General features: G+C 44.6%; 1 protein-coding gene across 6 annotated transcripts in view; it reads left to right on the forward strand.

Moving 5' to 3' along the window:
* Positions 1 to 27,500, forward strand: part of lama5 (laminin, alpha 5) — a 463,481-nt gene that overhangs the window by 426,671 nt on the left and 9,310 nt on the right. For 4 of the 6 annotated variants that reach the window (XM_049753593.2, XM_049753594.2, XM_049753595.2 and 1 more), the window contains 3 exons: positions 8,290 to 8,433; positions 8,767 to 8,897; positions 8,984 to 9,154. In XM_049753593.2, the coding sequence (XP_049609550.1) occupies positions 8,290 to 8,433; positions 8,767 to 8,897; positions 8,984 to 9,154 (446 nt within the window). The other 2 variants (XM_049753597.2, XM_049753598.2) reach the window with 2 other exon arrangements.

Genomic DNA, 27,500 nt, shown 5'->3' on the forward strand with positions numbered 1-27,500 from the left:
CTACTGGTGTGAATGTCTCTGTCCAAACAGTCAGAAACAGACTTCACGAGGGTGGCCTCAGGGCACGACGTCCTGTAGTGTACCCTGTGCTCACTGCTCAGCACCGTGGAGCTCGATTGGCATTTGCCATAGAACACCAGAATTGGCAAGTCCGCCACTGGCGCCCTGTGCTTTTCACAGATTAGAGCAGGTTTACCTTCAGCACCTGTGATAGACGTGAAAGGGTCTGGAGAAGCCAAGGAGTGCGCTATGCTGCCTGCAACATCATTCAGCATGACCGGTTCGGTGGTGGGTCAGTGATGGCTGGGGAGGCATTTCCATGGAGGGACAAACAGACCTCTACAGGCTAGAGAACGGCAGTCTGTCTGCCATTAGGTATTGGGATGAAATCCTTGCACCCATGGTCAGACCCTACGCTGGTGCAGTAGGTCCTGGGTTCCTTCTGATCCATGACAATGCCCGGCCTCATGTGGCAAGAGTATGCAGACAGTATCTGGAGGATGAAGGAATTGACACAATTGAATGGCCCTCACGATCACCTGCTCTAAACCCGATAGAACACCTCTGGGACATAATGTTTCTGTCACGGTCGGGTGGAGCATGGAGCAGGACGACCAAGTGCAGCTTGGACCAGGGTTTATTGGCGGAACTCAAAATACAGACTCGGTAAACTGACATGACTTAGCAAAAAAAAATGACCTCCCAACGAAAACATTCTTGACACCGACAGGAACCAAAAGGACATGAAGACGACACGACAGCAACCAAAACCAGCAGCAACCAATACCAATGATCCGACAGGGAGTGAGGAGCAGACAGGACTTTTATACACGACAGGTAACGAGAGGCAGGTGGGAACAATCACACTGATCATGGGCACACAGGAGGGGAGGGGCGAGCACACAGACAGAAACCAAGACAACAGACACATAGTGGAGCAGTTGGGGACGAGACGTGACAGAACCCCCCCCCCCACAAGGGACGTCTCCCGACGTCCCAAAAAAAAAAACTAGGGGAACCAAACCGCACCGCACTCGGGCGGCGACTTGGGGAACCGAACCGCACCGCACTCGGGCGGCGACTTGGGGAACCGAACCGCACCGCACTCGGGCGGCGACTTGGGGAACCGAACCGCACCGCACTCGGGCGGCGAGTTGGGGAACCGAACCGCACCGCACTCGAGCAGCAACTTGGAGAACCGAACCGCACCGCACTCGGGCGGCGACTCGGGGAACCGAACCGCACTCGGGCGGCGACTTGGGGAACCGAACCGCACCGCACTCGGGCGGCGACTTGGGGAACCGAACCGCACCGCACTCGGGCGGCGACTTGGGGAACCGAACCGCACACGGGCGGCGACTTGGGGAAACAGAACCGCGCTCGGGCGGCGACCTAGGGGACAGAACCGCACTCCGGCGGCGACCTAGGGGACAGAGCCGCACTCTGGCGGTGACTTGGGGGACAGAACCGCACTCGGGCGGCGACTTCGGGGAACAGAACCGCGCTCGGGCAGCGACTTGGGGAACAGAACCGCGCTCGGGCGGCGACCTAGGGGACAGAACCGCACTCCGGCGGCGACCTAGGGGACAGAGCCGCACTCTGGCGGTGACTTCGGGGGCAGAACCGCACTCGGGCGGCGACTGCGGGGACAGAACCGCACTCGGGCGGCGACTTGGGGAACCGAACCGCACCGCACTCGGGCGGCGACTTGGGGAACCGAACCGCACCGCACTCGGGCGGCGACTTGGGGAACCGAACCGAACCGCACCCGGGCGGCGACTTGGAAGTCTGTGCCGCGATCGGCGGCAACTCAGGAAGTCCGTACGGCAATTGGCGGCGACTCCGGAAGTCTGTACCGCGATCGGCGGCCACTCACAAAGTCCGTACCGTGATCGGCGGCATTCGGAAGGCGGGGCTGTGCGCGGCGGCAAGAGCCATCACACGCCGCAGCAGAGGGAGTGGAGCCAGGGACGATCGCGGGCCCGACGCAGCTGGCTTGGATGTCTGGCGACGTTCGCGGGTCCTGCGACGCTGGGGTGGAGCCCGATGGCGGCCGTGAGTCTGATGACGCCGGGAGGCACTCCAACGGCGGCCGTGGGTCCGGCGTCGCGGCACCAGAGTCCGATCACGGCCGCAAAGCCGCTGGCGCCAGAAGCACTCCGATGGCAGCCGCGGGTCCAGCGTCGCCGGAACAAAGTCCGATGGTGGCCACGGGTCCGGCGTTCCGGCAGCAGAGTCCCAACGATGCCGCGAAGCCCATGGCGCTGGAACATACACGGATTGGCGGTCGTGGATTGGGCATTGCAGCAGGATCTGATGGAGGAGGGGGGGTCCAAGCGCTGGTCGTTGTAGTGGTCGGATCATTCTGTCACGGTCGGGTGGAGCATGGAGCAGGACGACCAAGTGCAGCTTGGACCAGGGTTTATTGGCGGAACTCAAAATACAGACTCGGTAAACTGACATGACTTAGCAAAACAAAATGACCTCTCAACGAAAACATTCTTGACACCGACAGGAACCAAAAGGACATGAAGACGACACGACAGCAACCAAAACCAGCAGTAACCAATACCAATGATCCGACAGGGAGTGAGGGGCAGACAGGACTTTTATACACGACAGGTAACGAGAGGCAGGTGGGAACAATCACACTGATCATGGGCACACAGGAGGGGAGGGGCGAGCACGCAGACAGATACCAAGACAACAGACACATAGTGGAGCAGTTGGGGACGAGACGTGACAGTTTCGGTCCATCAGACGCCGCCAGGTTGCTCCTCAGACTTTACAGGAGCTCACTGATGCCCTTAGACAGATCTGGGAGGACATGCCACAAGACACCCTCCGTCGTCTCCTTAGGTGCATGTTGTCAAGCATGCATACAAGCACGTGGGGGGCCATACAAGATATTGAAAAGAATTTTGAGTTGCAGAAATTGAATTTAGGCAAAATGGACGAGCCTGCCACATCATTTTTTCACTTAGATTTTTGAGGTGTCTATATACTGAGCCTTCTGTAGGCTGAAAACTTTTATTTCCATCAAAAGATGTGGCATCCTTTTGTTCCTGTCCATATCAGTATAGACGTCCCCAAAACAATTTCACCATTGAAATCTGATGTGTTTTCTAAGTGTTCCTTTAATTTTTTTGAGCAGTGTAGTTGAACAGTTTAAGAACAACATTTCTCAGCGCAAACTTGCAAGGAATTTAGGGATTTCAACATCTACGGTCCACAATATCATCAAAAGGTTCAAAGAATCTGGTGAAATCACTGCACATAAGCGCCACGGCTGGAAACCAAGACTGAATGACCGTGACCTTCGATCCCTCGGACGGCACTGTCTTAAAAATCGACATGAGTGTGTAAAGGAAATCACCAATTGGGCTCAGAAAAACTACAGAAAACCACTGTCAGTAAATACAGTTCGTCACTACATCAGTAAGTGCAGGTTAAAACTCTACCATGTCTCACGATCGGGTGGAGCATGGAGCAGGACGACCAAGTGCAGCTTGGACCAGGGTTTATTGGTGAACTCAAAAAGGCAAACTAACAGACTCGGCAACTGACATGACCTAACAAAACCTAACAACGAGACTGACCAAAAAGACGTGAAACAAAAGGACAGGGTGACATTACCAATGACAGGAACCAGGATCCAAAAAAAACATCATGACATGAACACATAACATAAATCCAACACCGAATGACCACAACCAATGATCCGACAGGGAGTGAGGGGCAGACAGGACTTATATACATGACAGGTAACGAGAGGCAGGTGGGAATAATCACACTGATCATGGGCACACAGGAGGGGAGGGGCGAGCACACAGACACACGAACAAAACTATGACACGATCGGGGACGAGTCGTGACACCATGCAAAGCAAAAGCCGTTTATGAACAACATCCAGAAACGCCGCCGGGTTCTCTGGGCCCGAGCTCATGTAAAATGGACTGATGCACAATGGAAAAGTGTTTTGTGGTCTGATGAGTCCACTTTTCAAATTGTTTTTGGAAACACTGGACGTCGTGTCCCCCGGACCAAAGAGGAAGCGGACCATCCGGACTGTTATCAACGCAAAGTTCAAAAGCCAGCATCTGTGATGGTATGGGGGTGCATTAGTTCCCATGGCATGGGTAACTTACATTTCTGTGAAGGCAACATAAATGCTGAAAAGTACATACAGATATTGGAGCAACATATGCTGCCATCCAAGCGACGCCTTTTTCATGGACGCCCCTGCTTATTTCAGCAAGATAATGCCAAGTCATATTCTGCACGTGTTACAACAGCGTGACTTCGAAGTAAAAGAGTCAAGGTTCTCCCCTGGCCCACTTGCAGCCCAGACCTGTCTCCCATTGAAAATGTGTGGCGCATTATGAAGCGTAAAATATGACACGGAACACCCTAGACCAGGGGTCACCAACACGGTGCCCGCGGGCACCAGGTAGCCCGTGAGGTCCGCATGAGTCGCCCGCAGGACTGTTCTAAAATTAGCTCAAATAGCGGCACTTGTCAGTGAGCTGCATCTATTTATTTTACAGTCAAACCTCGGTTTCCGAACGTCCCGGTTCTCGAACAAATCGGAATTTGAACAAAAAATTCGAGATTTTTATGCTTCGGTTGTTGAACAAAATTCGGAGGTCGAACCTCACGAGATGAGCCGGGAGGACCCGAGAAAACCCGACCGCGCGGCCCGAATGCCGACTGAATCTGTAGTAATTGTATTTTCGTTACTTTGAGGATTGTATTAATCCCTAATCATGCCTCCAAAGAAAGCAAGTGGGAGCATTAAGCCATCCTATAACATAAAGACGCTCTTAAAGCAATGCGACACTGAGCGCCCGGCGCGCTGCAGTTGCGCGATCGGACCAAATAAAGCTCCCCGAGCACTGAAGTCCACTTAAATTTTAGAAAGTACATCAGGACTTTAAAAATATTTTCTAAATTTCAGCGACGGCTCTGTCACAATAATGCGACCAGCGCTGTGCAGTTGCGCGGTCGGCGACGCGCTACGGTTGCGCGTTCGGTGGTGCTCCGCAGTTGCGCGATCGGAGAAAAATGCGCAAATGAAAAAAATGTTTAAAAAAAAAAAAAGTTTTTTTTTTTTTTTTTTTAGTCTTGGAACGGACTAAATTTTTTTCTATTATTTGTAATGGGGAAAATGGATTCGGAATTCCACCGATTTGCTTCTCGAACCGCCTTCTGGAACGGATTGTGGTCGAAAACCGAGGTTTGACTTTATTTTTGCTATTCTTGTTAAAATCACACATACATGAGAACTGGAAATGACAATAATAACACAAAGTGAAAGCTAAATTGAGCAAATTGGCTATTTCAGAAGTGTGTGTCAAACTGGTAGCCCTTTGCCTTAATCAGTACCCAGGAAGTAGCTCTCCGTTTAAGAAAGGTTGGTGACCCCTGTCCTAGACTGTTGAACAACTGAAGCGGTTCATCAAGCAAGAATGGGAAAGAATTCCACATGAGAAGTTAAGAGAATTGGTCTCCTCTTTTCCAAAACGTTTATTGAGTGTTATTTAAAGGAAAGGTGATGTAACGAAGTGGTAAACATGCCCTTTCCCAGCTTCTACTGCACGTATTGCAGCCATGAAATTCTAAGTTAATTATTATTTGAAAAATAATATAATGTTTATGAGTTTGAGCATTAAATATGTTGTCTTTGTAGCGTATTCAATTGAATATAGGTTGAAAAAGATTTTCAGATCATTTTGGTTTTATTTATATATTTTACACAATTTCCCAACTTCAACCGAATCCGGTTTGTACATTAATAGTATAAATAACATACAGAAAATATTGTATAAATATTGAAAATGTGTGTGTGTGTTGTGTGTGTGCGTGTGCGTGTGCGTGCGTGCGTGTGTGTGTGTGTGTGTGTGTGTGTGTGTGTGTGTGTGTGTGTGCGTGTGTGTGCGCGTGTGTGTGTGCGTGTGTGCGTGTGTCGCGTCTGTGGGTGCGGGTGTGTGTGTGTGTGTGTGTGTGTGTGTGTGTGTGTGTGTGTGTGTGTGTGTGTGTGCGTGTGTGTGTGTGTGTGTGTAACATGTAGATGTGACGTTCTGTTGTTAACCTTGGTTAAACAGGGACTTCTAGTGGTCACAAGTTACCATAACAGCGCTATGCGCATTTTGTAGATGTAGTATATGTAGCTGTAGCTAAAGTATACATACTGTAAATATGATTTTAGGACTCTTTTATTACTTTTTATAACAAGGCACAATACTGTAAATATGTTTTTAGAAGTATTTTATTATAACAACTTTTATAACAAAGTACAACACTGCAAATATGTTTTTAGAACTCTTATTATAACAACTTTTGTTTTTGGCTGGAAGTGGTGCAGTGAAGCCACGATAAACGAACCGCGAAGTAGTGAGGGATCACTGTACTTTAAATAGTTCGAATTGGAATAAGAGAAGCTAGCTCTTTTCTCGTCCATAAAGCCAAAATGTGGAAATGAGTCGTTTTTCACATAAATTAGTTGGGTTTCAGTAAATTTGCTATATAATCCAGTCCACAGCTCTTTTGCTGTGGCTCAGCATTTAAATAACCTTCATCAGATGTAGTTAATTTAGCCTTGTCTACACCAGTGACGTGCGGTGAGGTTCATGACTGGGGAGGCACTGAGGTCCCCCCCCCCCACGGTAAAATTTGGTCGGCACCTAACCGTGTCACAAAAGAGGTTGGAGAACGCTGCTCTAGTGTGGCTTATTCATTATTTCATTTGAACTATTTTAATTAAAATCTCATATCAGCAGTCTTCACACATAAAAACACTCAATAAAGCACATGGAATCAGAAACTTGTTTTCGATCGTGCGTACCACTCCGTTCTGAAGTCCCGTTGTCCGAATCAAACCTTTTAACTCCGGAGTTGCTCTTCCTTTACTGGTGACCTCCTGCTTCGACCGAAAATCCATAGTTGAAAATCGTTTGAATATGTAATCCTCCATTGTAAAACGAAATGTAAAAACGGGAAAAAAAAAACAAATGTGAAACGAAATAAATGGACGACTGCTCCTCAGTTGCTCACTGTAAATTTTAACTGGAAATCTCTTATTCTACAGGTAGGCGCATGAAGCATCCCGGGATCACTTGCACCCCCAGCCATAAGGCTGGAGAACCTTTTTTCGTGGCCTCCGTAAGGTCTCTTTTCAAAGCCGTTTTGTTCATCTTAAGAAACACGACGTTACAGACATGACAAAAAAACACTAGATATTCAATACATCAGCTTAACTACGGAAATTAGTTAATATAGCCACAGTGTTTGAACACTTAAACAGTGACATAAAGACAGAGAGCAGTTCTTTCTAACTGCATAGCCTGTCAACATAGGCAGCCATGTGATTACGCAATCCTCAGAGGAGGCTAGGCAGGAAGTTGGATCCTCCGAGCTAATCGTCTTCGGTTTTAAAATAACTATAAAAATTCAGCGATTTTGGTTCAAAATGATACAAAACTATTGAAATTAAAAGGAAAATGACTTTATAATAAAAACAATTGAATTTGTTTTTAACCTTTTCATGATGGCAGGGGAGGCCTCCTCTGACCGCACGTCCCTGGTCTACACGTAGCCAGGATATTTTCAAATGGGAGATAATTTTCTGTGATATGCGCTGTCATCCACATGTCCCCGGAATTTCTTTTTGTAATTAAAAAAACAAAGGTTCCTGCAAACTCCAGCTAAAGTAGAGATTTGCGAATAGTATCTCCGGATACGCGTTTGATTGTGGACAGTCTTGACTGGAGATATATGCATGTATTTTAGGACCGTCCATCACCCAGTCCGTCATTCCCACATCCACAGCATAATACAAGCATGTGACACATGCGTTTCCAGCTCCACACTCGGAATTCATGTGACATAGCCCCTGGATAACAATGCAATGCACCACAATATCAATATTAGATTTAGTGGCATCGTTATTCCATAGAGCTTAACACTATAGGATCATGGTAGTCAGACCTTGTACGGAAGGTGTGACTTAAAAGCTGAGGCTAACTGAGTGGAGCTGCACAATAACATAAAAATTAGAACATTTGTGAAGAAAAAATATATGTTATGTGCAGGTGGCTCGTGAGGCTCACTTCTCGGGTCAGAGCTACCTGGACTTTCAGCTGAGCAATGTTTCTGGGCTTAGAAGCAAGTTTAGTTTAACACTATAGAATCATAGTAGTCAGACCTTGAAGGGAGGTGTGACTTAGATAAATGCTGAGGCTAACTAAGTGGCTGCAATATGAGTGAAAAGAAATATATGTTATGCGCAGGTGGCTCGTGAGGCTCACTTCTCGGGTCAGAGCTACCTGGACATGGAGCTGAGCAATGTTCCTGGATTTAGGAGCAATTTCTATGCCAGTTTCAGCTTTAGGACTGAGCACAAGGACGGACTCATGTTTTTCCATCACGACAAGGTGAAGCCACTTGCACTTCGTGTTTGCTGGTGCATGTTTTTATGGCCTTTCTTAACTGTGCGCGTGTGTACGTGTGTGTGTGTGTGTGTGTGTGTGTGTGTGTGTGTGTGTGTGTGTGTGTGTGTGTGTGTGTGTGCGTGTGCGCGTGCGTGTGCGTGTGTGTGGCCGTGTGTGTGTGTGTGTGTGTGTGTGTGTGTGTGTGGCCGTGTGTGTGTGTGTGTGTGTGTGTGTATGTGTGTGTGTGTGTGTGTGTGTGTGTGTGTGTGTGTGTGTGTGTGGCCGTGTGTGAGTGCGCGTGTGTGCCTCTGTGTTTCAAATGCCATCCTTGTTCAGGAAGGCATTTGTCAGGTGTTTCTGCATGAAGGTCACGTGGTGGTGAGAGCAGGCAACATCGAAGTGAAGACACAGAAGACATACAACGATAACAACAGTCATTACGTGGCCATCTACAACAAAATCAACGGGTATCCATATACTGTATGCCAGATAGAGGGAGTTCACCTTATAGGTGCGCTAACTTCTATGCATTCTCTACTCACATCCTCCTCAGTGTGCGTGTCTACATGAATGATGTGCTGGAGAAGTCCAAGGAGACTGTCTGGCTGGACACCAGGAGAAGTGGCTTGGTGGCCAGCTTGGAGGGCCGCACCTTCTTGGGGGGCATGCCCGATCAGAGTTTAAGCAACCTGACGGGATGCATGAGCAATGTTTTCATCAGGAGGTGAGAGTAAACGCTTGGGGAATTTTTTTTTTTTTAGGGAACCCCTGTTGCAAAGAAGTTTAAAATGACATTTGGTAATCCTAAACTCTACTACTACTACTCCACTACTAATGCTAATAATAATTATTAAGGATGGGACGAGATCTCATGATAAAGGTTTTTGCAGGATTAGAACGCCACAAGATTTCCCATCCTTGCACAGCATAAAATGTATTTTCTTTTGGCTTTATGAGACCCACACCAGGTGAATATAGCAGATGTCACTGATTTGCAACTTCCTCAGCCAAATCACAGAGTCGCTGTTGTGACAGACAACGCTCGCAACATGGATGTGGCATTACAATAGTAGCTAGTTTTAAGCCACACATAAGTGCTCGAGACACACACAATTTATCTCGCTGGTTAGGCTGGTCTTAACGTTGGCCATGTATCACGTTTGCTTGTATATGTGTCAGGCGTATCGTTTATTTTTTTTCACCGACACGTAACACCAACAGCACTTTTGAATCAGGTCTAAAGGCACAAACGCACATTAACTAATTGCGGACATTGTCATGCGCTGGAACAGCTCTGTGGACAGCATCTTCTTGGAAGAGTAGGAGAATACTGTATTTTTCGGACTATAAGTCGCGTTTTTTTTCATAGTTTGGGTGGGGGGGCGACTTATACTGAGGAGCGACTTATATGTGAATTTTTTTTCATAAATTTTCCAAATTAAAAAAAAGTGAAACCGCGATAAATGAACCGCGATGTAGCAAATTATTACTGCAATTTGAATTTCAAATGACGTCAGCAGCGCGGCGCGGCGTGGCGCAGCCCGACGGTTGTTTACATAAAGGACAAAGATTCGATCACGGGATGACGAAGATGACGAAGGGCCCCACGTACCACCGGCGTCATTAGAGGCTTTGTTTGTAAGTGACACAGAGGATGAAGACTTTGAAGGATTTAATGATTTGGAGTGACACAGAAGGTTTGAAAAAGTATCATGGCTTTTACGCATGCCCGGTCCTATTCTATGGAGCTCTCTTCCACCTCAGTGGCTGGAAGTGCCACCTCCGGGTATGGAAGGTACAAGGCACACGCCTGGAAGTCAACGCCGGTGCTTGGGGCTGTGTGATGGTGAACTATTTGTTGTAGTTATTTGATACATTTTATTTCGTGTAGCAACATGTATATGTTTTTATCGTTACAGTTCAGTAGTTGTTGGCTCGTTGAACTCTTGTTTTGTTAAATAAAGAGCCGTTTACCAAACCCACATCTTTCCTTGTACTTTGTTAACGCTACAATATAGCTATATACTAGATTCGGGGAATAACGATGAGGTCAGGTCGCAAGCGTTGTTGATCGATGGATTTAATGATTTGGAGTGACACAGATGGTTTGATAATATTATTGCTTATATAATAGTTATTTAATATATCGTTATATGGCCTCCGCCATACCGGCTCGGTCGTCGCCCGGGTTAAAAAGGACCGCCTCTTCCGTCGAGGGCTGTCAGGGCGGGAGTGGAAAATATGCTACTGATGGATCAAATAAGAGCATCCGTGCCAGGACCAACATCGTCATTGGCACATGGAATGTGCGGACCCTCAGGGGTATTGGGAAGTTGGAACAACTGGACCATGAAATGAAACGATACAGATGGAACATCTTAGGTCTATGTGAAGTGCGCTACAAGAATTTTGGAGAAAGAACCACACCAGAGACTCATAAACTCTATTTTAGTGGCAGAGAAGACCGCCATGAACATGGAGTAGGGTTCCTTGTTAACAAAGAGGTCACAGGGGCAGTAATTGCATGCCAACCCATCAACAGCCGGATCATAACCATGCGATTGAAATCACTGCCTTTCAACCTCACCATAATACAAGCGTATGCACCAACAACAGACCACCCAGATGAAGAAGTCGAAGACTTTTACCATCAACTACAAAAAGTAATTGACGAAACACCAAAAAAAGACATATAGGAAAGGATGCCTTCAACGACTGGAAAAGTACATGTGGACCCTACTGTAATGACATCTCAAATGACAGAGGGCTGCGGCTTCTTGAATTTGCCAGCTTGAATGAACTTAAAATCATGAACACTCTGGGGCCACACAAGAAATCAAGAAGAATGACCTGGCTCAGCCCAGGAGGACTTTACCAAAGCCAAATTGACTATATCATGATCCAACAACACTTCAAATCTAGTGTAAACATCGCAAGGACAAGAACATTCCCAGGAGCAGATATTGGAAGTGACCACAGCCTGGTAATGATGATCTTTTCCCTACGTCTGAAAAAGATCCAGAAAGCTGGGGGCACCAGCCTAAAATTCAACCTAGAAAAGCTGAAAGATCCTACCATTTTGGAATCCTTCAAGGCCAACATCGGAGGAAAATTTGCACCACTACTCGCATTGAATGAAGATGTAGATGTAGAATCTTTAACACACTCCTTTACCTCAGCCATCACTGAAACAGCTAGTAACATTATCGGAAAACACCGCCCGAAGAAGAAACCATGGATAACTGACGAAATATTGGAGCTATGTGATAAACGCAGAGAGCTGAGATGGAAAAAGAACACAACAGGGGGCCTGACACAATACAGAAAGACCAACCTACGAGTTAAAAAAAGAAATAAACCAAGCGAGAGAAGCGTGGATTGGAGATCAGTGCAAAGATATTGAAGACAGCCTACTCAAAAACAACAGTAAAAAGGCCTTCCAGACAATCAAAGACCTCACCTCCACAAAGCGATCAAGGACCACAATAATACAAGACTCCAAAGGGAATTGCTTAACCGAAGAAGCACAAGTGAGAAAGAGATGGACAGAATACTGCTCCGAACTATACACACATAAAATAAAAGGCAACCCAAAAGTCCTTGATGTTGGCCTGCAGCAACAAACAATCACAAGGACCCTATACTGCGAGAAGAAATAGTTTCAGCAGTACAGTCACTAAAACCAGGAAAATCACCGGGCGTGGATAACATCACAGCGGAACTGATCAAGGCGGGGGGTGACCCGATCATAGATGCACTTTTACTTATCTGCAACAACATCTGGACAACAGGCGAGTGGCCAACATCATGGACACAATCACTTATTATCACCCTTCTCAAAAAAGGCTCTGCCAAAACTACCGCACTATCAGCCTCATCAGCCATCCCAGTAAGGTAATGCTAAAAGTTATATTAAGAAGACTAATGCCCCAAGCCGAAAAGATAATAGCAGAAGAACAGGCTGGATTCAGTCCAGGTCGCAGCACCACAGAACAAATATTCAATCTTCGGATACTGTGCGAAAAGTACCAGCAACACCAACAGGATCTCTACCACGTATTCATCGACTTTAAGAAGGCATTCGACCGCGTGTGGCATGAAGCGCTTTGGGCAACCATGAAACTCTATAACATCAATGAGAATATAATTGCAGTCATTGAGAACTTATACAAGACAGCCACAAGCGCGGTATACCTACAAAACAACATAGGAGAGTGGTTTAGGACAACAATAGGAGTGCGTCAAGGTTGCTTGCTATCCCCCATGCTCTTCAACATCTTCCTTGAAAGAATAATGACAGAGGCCCTTGAACAACATGAAGGCTCAGTAAGCATTGGAGGCAGAAAGATCACCAATCTCCGCTTTGCGGATGATATTGATGGTCTTGCCGGCGACGAACAAGAACTAGTCGACCTGATCCACCGATTAGAAGAGACAGCCACAGACTATGGCATGGAGATAAGTGCAGAAAAAACAAAACTAATGACCAACAACCCCAACGGATTCACCGGAGACATCAAGATTAACAACCGGACCTTAGAGGTAGTCAACAACTTTAAATACCTAGGTGCTGTGGTCTCAGATGAAGGATCTAAACCCGAAATACTTGCCAGGATTGCCCAAACTACAAATGCAATGACCATGCTGAAGACCATCTGGAACAACAAAAATATCTCTACCAGCTCAAAGATCAGACTAATGCGCTCCCTAGTAATCTCAATCTTTCTATATGCTTGTGAATCCTGGACCCTAACAGCAGACACAGAAAAGCGAATCAAGGCGCTGGAAATGCGATGCTACAGAAGACTCTTTGGAATATCTTACGAAGACCACATCACAAACGAAGAGGTAAAATCATGTGTAAAGAGTGCAATCGGACCATACGTCGACCTACTAACGACAGTCAAAAGGCGGAAACTGGAATGGTACGGCCATGTCACAAGATCAACAGGACTTGCCAAGGAGATCCTGCAAGGCACAGTGAACGGAGGCAGAAAGAGAGGGAGACAGAAAAAGAGATGGGAGGACAACATAAAGGATTGGACAGGCCTAAAAACATACGAGTTATTGAGAACAGCGGAGAACAGAGAGGAATGGAGAAAACTGACTGTCAAATCCTCAGCGGTGCCCCAACGGACAAAGGTCTAAGGGATTGGAAGTGGAAGTGGAAGTGGAGTATTTTGAAGTGCAAGCACCGTCAGCGGCGCGCGGCCGGCCGGCATTGTTAACATAAAGGACGATCGATGGATTTAATGAATTGGAGTGACACAGATGGTTTTATAAACGTGTTATTTATGTAATAGTTATTTGAAAAACTCTGAATGTTACATTAGGCCCGTTCTCAGCTCTTCGTTTGTGTTTGTCACGTTAGCATGCCTATCGTTTAGCCTGTTGTTGCTCATTCATGTCTGTTCTTGGTGTTGGATTTTGTCGAATAAATTTCCCCCAAAATGCGACTTATACTCCGGAGCGACTTATATCTTTTTTTTTTTTCACGTTATTGTGCATTTAATGGCTAATGCGACCTATATTCCGGAGCGACTTTTAGTCCGAAAAATACGGTACCTCCTAATGTTGTCAAATAGTGCCATGACTTTTATCTTTTGCATTAGATTTTGTTATGTATTGTTATTTGTCATTTATTGTTTATTTTCGAGTTTCTTTTGCTTTTGTGCGACCGTCATTTTGTGTGAATGTAAGCGGTGGACCAACTATAATTTCTTGTCTTGCTCTCATGGCCTTAGTCTCATGAGACATCTTGTTTCATGGGATTTGTGTGTCGCCCCATTCCTAAAAATGATGATCAGAATCATAATTGCAATGTGCAATGCTAAGTTTAAAGCAATCAAAATGCATTAGAATATTTGAAATAACACATCATCCAACAATGTTTAAAATCCTGAAATCCTTTGAAGTCATGAAAAGGCAATATTATTTTGGTTCAAATAATGGATGGATGATTAATAGCAGGTAAATACGTTTGCCTGCTAGATATAAATGATAGATATAAACAAACAACAAATGCATACATTATTCCAATATAATGTAGACACTATACTGAGCACATTTAATGTCTACAATGCGCTGGCCCAGTTGCAGTTTTGCGTTGTAATGATGTCATTTTAGGGGCAATGTACCTAAATTACTTCGCAAACAGCGATGTGAAACTGCTTTTTTCGAGCCTTGTACAGTATGGTACAGGATTAATACAACTCTCTGAAATACCAATAGATTTTAATGTTCATTATTGCATACACAAATATTATTGATATACTATACAGTAAATGGAACAAATAGCAAGTCTCTGCTGCAGCTTTTCATTGTTAATTAACAGTACTGTTCATACAGTTGTTTTAAATATCAGTATTGCAATGTATAATAAAATGTCTTACAGTAAAATATCAATACAACTGGGTCATAGTTGATGTAGTGATGTACTGCATTGTATCATTATTTTTCATGCTACATACAGTATGAATACTCCCGGATTAGATATCAATGTTGTGATGTATGACAGAATTATTGATATGCTACAGCATCAACCTAAATGACTCAAATACCAATATTTGCTGTATTGTACCTATTATTGCTTCTTACTATAGTGTGACACAATTGGATCAAATATTATTAATGTGATGTAGTCGCTTACGCTCTAGTACCGTCACAATCGACTTGCAATAATATGATGTACCATACTTTCCGGACTATAAATGACACCGGAGTCGCACCAGCCATAAAATGCAATGCACCTGCGTGAAGCTGGCCCCCCACCCCATGCAGAATTTAAGGAAAATAGTTTGTTTCGTTTGTGCTGGTTTGTGCCGTAAAAAAAAATTGTTTGTGCTGCAACGGTTTTTTACTAATTAGAGATTATTTTATAAGTCATCCAGAGTTCACCCAGCTCCCCATCTGCTCCAAATGAACCCTAAATGCTACCATTCGTTTGTGCTTCCTTTGTGCTGGTTTGTGCTGCTGAAACTTTCGTTTGTGCTGCTGCGGTTTCGTAGATAATGCAGGTAATGCATCATAAAGAAGAAAAAGACATATCGTATTTTTCGGACTAAAAGTCGCTCCAGAATATACGTCGCATTAGCCATAAAATGCACAATAACGTGAAAAAAAAACCATATATAAGTCGCTCCGGAGTATAAGTCGCATTTTGGGGGAAATTTATTCGACAAAATCCAACACCAAGAACAGACATGAACGAGCAACAACAGGCTAAACGATACGGTATGCTAACGTGACGTGACATAAACACAAACGAAGAGCTGAGAACAGGCCTGCACTTCAAAATATTCCACAGGCCCATATAACGATATATAAATTATATATCAAATAACTATTATATAAGCAATAATATAATCGAACCATCTGTGTCAATCCAAATCATTAAATCCATCGATTGTCCTTTATGTCAACAATGCCGGCCGGGTGCGCGCCACTGACGGCACTTGCAGTTCAAAACATTCCACAGGCCCATATAACGATATATAAATTATATATCAAATAACTATTATATAAGCAATAATATTATCAAACCATCTGTGTCACTCCAAATCATTAAATCCATCAATCAAATTCCTCATCCTTTGTCAACAACGGCGCCGCACGTGCGCCGCTGACGTCAGCCTCGTCTAGTATATAACTATGTTGTAGCGTTAACAAAGTACCAGAAAAGATGTGGGTTTTGTAAACGGCTCTTTATTTAACAAAACAAGACTTCAATGAGCCAACAACTACTGAACTGTAACGATAAAAACATATACAAGTTGCTCCATGAAATAAAATATATCAAATAACTATAACATAAATAGTTCACCGCCACACGGCCCCAAGCACTGGTGTGGACTTCCATCCCCGGATGTGGCACTTCCAGCCACTGAGGTGGCTAGGACCTACGTAGAGTAGGACCGGGCGTGCGTAGGAGCAGTGTCCGAGCCCCATCCACCGTCCCCGGACAGCCACCCAGCCGAGCGCCGGCCCCCGACTTCCATCCACTGAGGTGAAAGAGAGCTTCAGAGTAGGACCGGGCGTGCGTAAAAGCCATGTCCGAGCCCCATCCACCGTCCCTGGACAGCCACCCGGCCAAGCGCCGGCCCCCGACTTCCATCCACGGAGGTGAAAGAGAGCTCTGTAGAGCAGGACCGGGCGTGCATGAAAGCCATTGTTAGGTTCAAAATCAGCAAAAGGATCAGCAGACAAAACCAGTGAGGCAGAATGTTGAGTCTTTTCTCGCGAGGAGTGCATTCAGACTTACATCAATCCGACTACACTAAAGGTCTGTTTACACTCCTCACTCTTTTTATTTAGGAATGCCCTACCTACAATGTGAGACTAGCCCCTGATAGGTGGGGGGGGGGAGCGTGGGCTTTGTCTCATGAGAGAAGAAACGAGATTCTATGTGAAACTAAAAGTCGCAGACAAGATGTCATGAGAAACGAAAAGAGTGCAAGGACAAAATGCCATGTGCAGACATCAACAAAATAGTTTGAGCTATCAACAGCTTTCTTGGATTCCCAGAGATGTAGAAGGTCAGGAAGCATCGTTTGACTTGTTGTGGACTGGTGGACGCCTGCAAGGCGAAACAGCAAGCATTCTGTGCAATAACTTTATTAATAAGTACTCATTAGGGAACGCATGATAACATATATATACAATTTATCTAACAATCCCCCCCTGTTTTATCATAAGTTCCCGGAGACCAACTCATCACCCATATGGCCACTTCAAAAAGATTTTCAGCCAAGGGATCACAATTCGCAAGAACTAACTTACACTCGGGAGGAAACTGAGTCTTAATCGGCAAAGCTAGGGTCAGGAAACAAACCGGACAGGTTTACCACAATAGAGTCGCCGACCGGGTCGTCACTAGAGAAGGAACCCTCGTCGATCGAAAGGTCATCCCTTTGGAGCAACGGGAAAGTCTCAGCTGGTGGAGAGATAGCAGTTGTAATAAGCCTGTTAATTAGAGACCGGAGACAAGGGATGCAACAACATCCACGCAAGGTCAAAATGGCAGAGAAAACGGCAATGGAGACCAGGGCAGAGGAAACCAGGGTGCGGTACTTTCCGAACACGTTCAACCAGTCGGTCCAAACCTCTGTCTCCACCCCACTGTGTTCCTTCATCTTCCCGTTCAAGGTCCGCAGGCCCTCAAGGGCCTGGGACAGGCTTCCGCCGGCTGCAGTATTATTCGGAATAAACGTGCAACATTGCTCACCGAACATGGCGCAGAGAGTAGAATGTCAAGGGCCATTCGATTCTGGAAAGCCATGAGGGAAGTAGCGGCCAGTTGGGAGTGGACCGCTTTGAAACCAGCCTCGGACCAGTTTCCAAGCCTCTGCACGTTGTCATGGACGTAGTTAATCCTGTCAACATTTTTGTTAATAGTACACCACCAACACAGGGCGGATTCAAAACCAGCTGCTATCTGATTCACCAGCTTATACTCATCCGGTATTCCTCTAGGAACACCAATGGCGTCTATGTAAGTTGGATTAGCCGCGCCCCGCCATTCGGCGTTTCGTTTCGTTCTCGGCCAGAATGCGGGCACTACGGATTTAGCAAAAGATGTTAGATCATAAGAGGACATCGGTATCAAATGAACAGGTAGCAATAGGGTTACCAAAGCGCAAATTCCGGAGCTGTTGAAAAGCAGCCTATCATAAAGTTTGTTACTATTACACCAAAACCAAATATCACTACGAGCAATGGGCAAAAAAGGGGCAGTGACATTGGTTATGGACCCACACCATGGAGGAGGTAGGGCGCCGAGCTTCTCACCGGTACCAGGTAATCTAATACATGTAAAATTACCCTTAGCTACATCGGACGAAAAAAGGGGTTTATATTTTGTCATAGAGGCAACAGGGTAAACCTTATCCCATTTAAAACAATCATGAGTGGGTGAAATGGATGAGTTTAACATTAAAGCAACAGCACACTTAGGAACTATATTTGCAGGTATGATTTTCAAAAGAGGTCCCATGCATGCAATGCAACTGGTGTTAGCCATCTTTGCGGCTTGCTCAGCCATAAGAAGCCAGTTGTTGGTTTGACCGCTTATTCCTGTGGAGGCTACAAAATAGCTGTCTACATCAGTGAGGAGCATACTTGTGATTTTGGCTCCTGCTGACAGGGTGTAATTATTTGTAACGAGACGGACTGCGATCGACATTGTTTTATTAAGGCAAATAGCAATAGGAAAGCGAGGATCGATTCCAGAGGACCAAGCCCACAGTTGAAAACCCCAACAAGAAGTGTTAAACAAGGTGGCATTTGGAGGACGAATTTGACCATCAGGGAGTGTAAGAGTCAAAAGGAGGCTTGTGCCCTGATTTTTCAAAGTCACCCGTTTAGCAAAGAACACAGCCTCTTCACTGGAACCAGAGGGCCAATACTCTCGCATTTGTGTGGTGACAAGGGTGCCCCAGCCGGTGCTAACCGGGTGGCCAGTTAAATACCACCAATACCCGAGCCATTTATCTCCAGTAGTGGGGTGACCATTATGAAACCCTTTCAAACTTTTCATAGGTAAAATAATAGAAGATGTATTAGGAGCCACAGTAAACATTAATGAGTTATTGTAAGTCCAAGACAAAAGCCATGGTACGCAAGTTGGAACGCGGACGGTTTCTGGAATACAAACAACCTGATCAAAAGGGGATTTAGTGTCGCGCTTATGTCTAGCAATTTTTCCCCATGAGCCATATCGATTACAATTAGCGTTGGTAGTTGCCTGAGAGAAGAATGTTCGAGGCTCATGGTACTCTATCCATACAAATAAAATAACCCCCGAAAAAAATATAATGGTAACACAAACCAGCAAAAGCAACCAAAAACACATGGTAGACTTTGCGCAGGCTACAGCCCGATTAAAGTACTCACCAAATGACTCTTTAATGCTCATGTTTTTGGATCTCCTCAGAGTCAACACCCTGAGCTTCGGGTTGATGTCTTGGAAATTGGCTTCTGTTAGCTTTCGTGTCAACCCTGGATCTTGGCACCAGGATCAGGCACTATTACCAGACTTTGCTCACCTTCCGTACTTAGGTTGGGTCTGCAGAGATCACCTTTTTACAATGAGATAAATGAATCCACGTGTTGCGTTCGGCTATTTTCAAAGCATTAGGTGTCGTGAGTAGTACCAAAAAGGGACCTTCCCACTTGGGTGAATGCCAATTCTTCCTCTTGATACTCTTGATCAAAACCCAGTCTCCCGGTACCACTTTGGGGTCTTCCTGCGGAGAAATGGGTTCATCATCAGTGTTATTGGTTAGATTCTTTTGACGTTCCAACATTTTTCTCATGTAATCAGCTAACGTGGCTTCCTCGGGGATCTCCCATGTGTTCTTGAACTGAGGAAGCCTGTAAGGCCTTCCAAACATAGTTTCATAGGGAGTTAGCCCTGTTGTACTTGTAATATTTATGTAAATTTTGACCAGGTCTAAGCACTGAGTCCATGGCCGTTTGGTTTCTTCCATACATTTCTTTAATCTGTTTTTTTATAGTCGCGTTAAATCTCTCAACAAGGCCAGCTGACTGTGGCCTGTAGGAACAATAGTTCTTTAGATTTATGTGGAACATTCTCCCAATGTTATGCACTATTTGATTTACAAAATGTGGACCATTGTCGCTGTAAAATGTTTCTGGAATACCGTATCTTGGAATGATGTCTTTGCATAAGGCTTTTGCCACTGTGAGTGCATCAGCATGTTTGGTAGGAAATGTTTCTGCCCATTTAGAAAATGCGTCTATTATGACCAAACAATATTCTTTCCCTTCACATTTATGTAATTGGATATAATCCATATGTATTGTCTGAAACGGATACAATGGAGTCAGGAATTTCCCTTTCTGAGGTCTTAAATTGCCTTGTGGGTTATGTTTAGCACAGATCAAACACGCTCTGCAAAATTGTTGTGAAAAAGCTGCAAAGCCGTATGTCGTATAAATAGCTTCAACTTGTTTCACCATACCCCCCGTCGAGACATGGGTGACCCCATGACTCGAAATAGCAGCCCATTTGAACAAGTTACGAGGCAAGACAGGTTTGCCCAAAGGTCACACAAAAAGACCAAGTGTTTTTAGTTGCACCCCGTTTTTCCCAAGAGAGCCGTTCCTGGGAGGGGCTCTGAGACTGCATGTCAAGCAACACATCAGGGGAGATGTGTGACATCGAATCATGAGCTGTGAGAGACGAGAGGACATGGAGCAGGCCCTCTGCAGCGGCTTTAGCGGATTTGTCAGCAAAAGCATTACCGAGAGAAACAGGATCAGAGCTTGCAGTGTGAGCAGCACATTTGCAAACCGCTACCTTTAAAGGTAGCTGGACAGCATCCAAAAGTTGAGTTAGTATTACGGAATGGGTGACGGGCTTCCCCCGTAGAAGTTATCATGCCACGGTTGCTCCACTGCTGAGCAAAAACGTGCACTGTAGCAAAAGCATACTGACCATCAGTCCAGATAGTGACGGACTTGTTTGCAAACAATTTGCAGGCCCCAGCCAAAGCAATGAGCTCAGCGGCCTGTGCCGACATATTGGATGGCAGTTTAGCAGCCTCCAAAACCTCGTCGGCAGTAACAATGGCATACCCAGTAAGGGTCACACCAGATTCATTTTTCTTAGAAGACCCATCAACAAAAACCACATGACCATCTGGCAGAGGTGTATCTTCCAAATCAGGCCGAGCCTTTGCAATCTGTTGAGCAGCATCGACACAATCATGGAATCCGCCGTCGTCAGGAAGGGGAATGAGAGTGGCAGGATTGAGTGTCTCGCATCTTTCAACGGTCAGGTGCGGCTGAGACAGCAACGAAGCCATGCAAGAAAGATGACGTGTAGGCGACAGAAAACTCACTCACTCACTCACTCACTCACTCACTCACTCACTCACTCACTCACTCACTCACTCACTCACTCACTCACTCACTCACTCACTCACTCACGCAATCAATCAATCAATCAATCAATCAATCAATCAATCACACAGGTGTTAACTGATTTGCAATTACATTGCAAGCAATTTAAACTCTAATGGAATATGTGGATGTCCATATCCGTTTCATCAAATCCCAATCCAACTTTACCTTTGTATAAGGCACAGGTGTCAAATTGTGCTTCATATACATGTGCCATCACTCGAATCGCAAATTATCTTCACTTTTAGTAATATGTTAAATTTTAAATATTAGACCAGTTTGTACTTGTCTGATTCGAAAGCGAGGTACTCGTCAGCTTGTTCTGCACCTCCCACAATATGAGGCGCTCACACATCTACTCGGGTCATACCGGCCCTCCAAAAGAAGCCATGACTAAACCGCGGCCCGTGAACAAATGAGTCTGACACCCCTGGCACAAGGGATAGCCTTCTCATTGATCAACCGCGTATCTTAAATCATGCTATTCCTCCTTTGAAGCGACCATGTACTTCAAACCCAAACGGCACCATTTTATAGGGAAAAAATTCGCAGAATTTATTCGTTGTCGACATAATACTGGTCGCAAATTTGCATGGAGAGCATTTTTGAGTTGGTGATCATAGACATCAGTCGAACACTCTTTCTGGTCTGTGTCTAAAGTCTTCAAACGACTTATCTTGTTTTTGTTTAGTTCGGCCAATGTCTGTGTAATTTGCTCTACGTTGAAATTTTATTTTTATCCTGCCCAATAGTTGGTCAATTTGTATTTGTAATGGCGAATTTGCATGTAGAGCATTTTTGAGTTGTTGGTCATAAACATCAGTTCCATGCTCCAAGCCACTATTGGCTTTGAACACTTTTTCTAGTCTGTGTCTAAAGTCTTCAAACAACTCATCTTCTTTTTGTTTGGTTCGGCCAATGTCTGTGTAATTTGCTCTACGTTCGAATTTTATTTTTATCCTGCCCAATAGTTGGTCAATTTCTGTTTGTAATGGCACCCCGTTACATTCCAATGGACGGCCCTGGAGATCAAAAGGACTCCAGGTGCCTTTAACGCTTGCCCAATGTTTGGTTAAAGATGCCATGAAAACCTGTTGTACTTCATCACCTCTCAAATTATAGGAAGCAATGAGTTGTCTAATTCGGGGTACAAAGACGGAAAGGATGGTTCGCTTTGCCGTGCCACAACATCTGTCTTTGTAATTTGATCATTTTCCTCATCTTCATTCATCACATTCTCAGCTGCGGTTCTTAAGCGAGCTCGCGCTGACACTGTGTCATCATCTTCCTGTCTGTACAACAGCAAGTTCTTTTTTATCTTTTCTTCGTCTTCCTTATCGTTCAATTTTCCTCTCATCTGGGAAAATGAGAATGTAATTTTGCTTTTTAATTTTTAATTTTAAGTCTTGCAAAATTGCTATATCCTTACTGCACCGAGATAAACTGTTAAATATATCTTTAAAAATAAACAAAAAAAACAATCTATGCTCTTCAAAATGGGACCCAAATGTCAGATTACGAATCAAACTTCCTCCTTCACTCTCACATTTTTATGATAGAACAGTCTACTCAGCTAGACACTGTCATATCATACTAAATAATGGCCTGCAAATTAAATATAATGTTGTTGCTGTGGTCCCTCAAAACATGTGACTAGAATTTGGACAGTTACTAACCCCCATCAATTGATAAATTATCTCCTCACTAAAGTCCTAGCCTGTTAACCTATCTGCATCAGGAAGACATTTGCAATGCACGGGATAAGAGAATAATAATAACACCTTTGATTTCTAATCATTAACTTAATTTTATCCAGTTCTACAATGTATGTTTTCTCTTACTCTCACATTTTTATGAGTGTTGGGCACTCTCCTCGTCGGACGAGTTTCTGCCCACAACCGTCATATTATTCTATAATTTCTAATTTTTACATTTAACAATGCAAATGTGATAAACCATTGTCTAGCACACCGTTTTCGTGCACCAATTTAACGCAACCTTTATAACGAACTGATACACAAAGACAAACATACACAAACAAACACACGGGCCCACAACATAGACATGACAATCTTCCCAGCTGATAACAAGGGTGGGGGGAGCAACTGAAGTGCGGAGAGCCTCGCCACCGCCACGTCGCATAATGCAACCACCTCTGTCCAAAATATGCATTTGTCAAGATATTTTATATTTTCGGTGTCGACCCCTTGCATTTTAATTCATGTCGGGGTAGCGGCTTTCGTTTGCTATTTGATTTTCCCATGGTTTATTTCTCCAAATTTCGGAGTTGGCAATTCGAATGGCACCTACAGTGTCCTACAGCCAATTTAATTCACAGGAAAGTGGTAAAATATTCAATGAGTGGTAAGTCTACTTTCCTCTGTTTCCACACAAAGCCACTGTTTACAATCCTGTGTGTTTTACACAAAGGAGAGCTCAAATGAGATCACTCTCAGTCAAACCATACACACACACACACACAATGCGCACTCTTATCGTCCCACAGGCAAGCAGGGGAGTCCGCCCTCCCATGGATCTTAACAAAACTCTTTCATGGATAAAGAAGCCAAACCAGCTAAACGAGAGTTAAGAAAAAATGGCAGCAGAAAGCTAACACATTAGGAAGGTTAATTAGGAGGCCCCACGACACCTCAGCGGAATTTAACTGCTCCAAATTACCTGTACTTCTTTAGAAAACAGATGGGTCCGCTCTCCCATGGAATTTAACTGACTTATAAGTCAGGGGACTCCATCATCCCAGCGGAATTTAACTGTTTCTAATTGCACTTGATAGGGTCTAGAATTGTCAAGGTTTTAAGTGACCTCTTGTCACTGCACTTTCATCACTTCTAACAGAATCAAGATTTGTACTCACAGTCTGCTGGGCCTTCTCCTCGGATGATCTCGTCAACCACTCCGGCGTCCAGCCGACTGATCGAGTCAGCCCCGTGAAAAGGGTTTCCTCTATATGCCTTGGCCAAGGACTTGTCCTGGGTCGAAAAGTCAGCTGGAATCCCGAAATAGGTCTATTGAGACCCCGGAACGAGCCCCCAAAAATCTGTTAGGTTCAAAATCAGCAAAAGGATCAGCAGACAAAACCAGTGAGGCAGAATATTGAGTCTTTTCTCGCGAGGAGTGCATTCAGACTTACAGCAATCCGACTACACTAAAGGTCTGTTTACACTCCTCACTCTTTTTATTTAGGAATGCCCTACCTACAATGTGAGACTAGCCCCTGATAGGTGGGGGGGGGGGGGGGGGGGAAGCGTGGGGTTTGTCTCATGAGAGAAGAAACGAGATTCTATGTGAAACTAGAAGTCGCAGACAAGATGTCATGAGAAACGAAAAGAGTGCAAGGACAAAATGCCATGTGCAGACATCAACAAAATAGTTTGAGCTATCAACAGCTTTCTTGGATTCCCAGAGATGTAGAAGGTCAGGAAGCTCCAGACAGCATCGTTTGACTTGTTGTGGACTGGTGGACGTCTGCAAGGCGAAACAGCAAGCATTCTGTGCAATAACTTTATTAATAATACTCATTAGGAACGCATGATAACATATATATACAATTTATCTAACAGCCATAATAGTTTTTCAAACCTCTGTGTCACTCCAAATCATTAAATCCTTCAAATTCTTCATCGACCATGTCACTTACAAACAAAGCCGCTAATGAGGCCGGTCGTATGTGGGGCCTTTCGTCATCTTCGTCATCCCGTGATCAAATCTTTGTCCTTCATGTAAACAACCGCCGCGCAGCTGACGTCACTTGAAGTTCAAATTACAGTAATCCCTTGCTACATCGCGGTTCGTTTATCGCGATTTCACTTTTTTTTTTTGAATTTCAAAAATTTGTGAAAAAATTCACATATAAGTCGCTCCTCAGTGTAACTCGCGCCCACACCCAAACTATGAAAACAACCGCGACTTATAGTCCAAATAATACAGTATATAATTCGCATTTTTTGGGAAAGTTTATTTCGTCAAATCGAACACCAAGAACAGACATGTCATCTTGAAAGGCAATTTCAAATAAAAATAGAATAGGCAACAACAGGCTGAAGGTACAGCATGCTAACGTTACATAAACACAAACAAGGAACTGAAAATGTGCCTGACGTAACATATTAAAGCCCAAAAAGTAATAAAGTCTACAGTTTGATGTGTTACTCATTTAGTCGTGGTCTATATAAAGTGGAACAATGGTGCTTTTGTCTGAATTCCTCGCTTTTGATACCATCACAGGTCCCTCTTTTCTACTTGTTCTGAGGTGCGGCTCAGAGCAAGCCGTTTTGGTGCGGTCTCTTTAAATGCAAATGAGTTACTTCACACACCCCAGGCCGCAAGATGTGCGCCTCCCCCAACATATTTGTAGTTTGGGTGACCAGACGTCCTCTTTTTCTGACTTTTGAGCCCCAAAAAAAATGTCCAGGGGGAATTTAAAAATTGTCCGGGATTTTGTTGAACTGCTTCAAACAGAATACATGCACAGTTCATTGTCAATAGAATTGCTACTCCGTTCAATTTCAATCAATTCCAGGATTTTCTGTATCGTTCACAAATAAGTCACGCCCTTCTAGTCTAAATCTACTCACTTTGCTACGAAGTAGGGTGGGCTGGCCAAGTGTTTTTACAAGCAATGCCGAAACGAAAATGCACGTTCGCGGAGAGGTTGAATAAAAAAATTCCCGTGCTTTTCCCAGGGTTGTGATCCTTATGAAGCTGAGTGCTTGACATGCAAGGCAGGCACTTACGTGTCTGTGGCAAATAAAGGTGCCAACGCTAATGCTATGAAAACGAGTGCAGACACAATATTATTAAAGTGAAATACAGTTTATTATTTTGGTGTCATCTCAATCTTACAGCTTTATTGCGTCCGTCGTTTCCAAAGATTGAAGGAACTGAACTATCAATGAAATGAGATCTTTCTGCAAATCCTTCACTATACTGACAAAAGATTTCTGAAACACTCCTTAACAAGGAGGACTTTGCCCACAGACGTGGGAACACTGCTTGAAAAATGAAACTTGACCAAGCATTTCTTTGAGGTTCTGATGTTGTGCAATGATTTGTGTGGATTGATGCATCCAACGCAACATTTTGATATCTCCACTTCGGCATCCTTGAGTTGTTTGGACTACAAAGGTTTTATCGAGTAATAAACAAGATGGATTTGTCTTAAACATGGCGGATTTGCGAATCCACCATGTTTATTACTCGTATTTCCGTTTGGCAACACCCATTACCTTGTTTGGTTTGTCCCGCCCCAACGGGTGTGATGTCCATCCATCCTTCCATTATCTGTACCGCTTGTCCCCACGGGGGTCGCGGGCATGCTGGAGCCTATCCCAGCAGTCATCAGGCAGTAGGCGGGGGACACCCTGAACTGGTTGCCAGCCAATCGCAGGGCACACAGAGACGAATAACTATTCGCACTCACATTCACACCTAGGGACAATTTAGAGTGCTCAATCGGCCTACCAAGCATGAGGAAACCGGAGTGCCCGGAGAAAACCCACGCGGGCCCGGAGAACATGCAAACTCCACAGAGGGAGGGCTGAAGGTAGAATCGAACCCGCACCCTCCTAACCAGAGGTGGGCAATTAATTTTTACAAGGCCACATGAAAAACCTGAGTTGTGTCAGAGGGCCACACCTACGATAACTTAAACCTGCTCAATTTTCTTCCATTGTAAAATGCACAAAATCATTTTAAATAGTTGGTACTGGTAATTAGAAGAATACAATTATTCTGTTTATATTTATATTAAGCTATGTGAAATTGTGGTGTATAGGTCAAATAAAAAAACAATCATTAATCAGTACAATTTATTCTTAACTTCTTTAAATTTTCCTCAAATGACAAACCCGCTGCATCTCTGGGTGTGAAGTTTGATAAAAAGTCCTTGTTGGGCTTGCAGTTTTGCTAGCAATGCATCAGCCTCTGATGCGCCCTGTTCATCAGACAGATGTATTTTTTCTCATGCTTGGTCGTGTGGTGGCGACTCAAATTATATTCTTTAAACACAGCGACCTGTGTACCACAAATCAGGCACACGGCTTTACCTTTCATTTCTGTAAAGATATACTTGGCAATCCATGTCTTGTTGAAAACACGGCGCTCCTTGTCAACTTTTCTTTTCTGAG

This window comes from Syngnathus scovelli, chromosome 2, assembly GCF_024217435.2.
Source record: "Syngnathus scovelli strain Florida chromosome 2, RoL_Ssco_1.2, whole genome shotgun sequence".
Classification (NCBI taxonomy): Eukaryota; Metazoa; Chordata; class Actinopteri; order Syngnathiformes; family Syngnathidae; genus Syngnathus; species Syngnathus scovelli.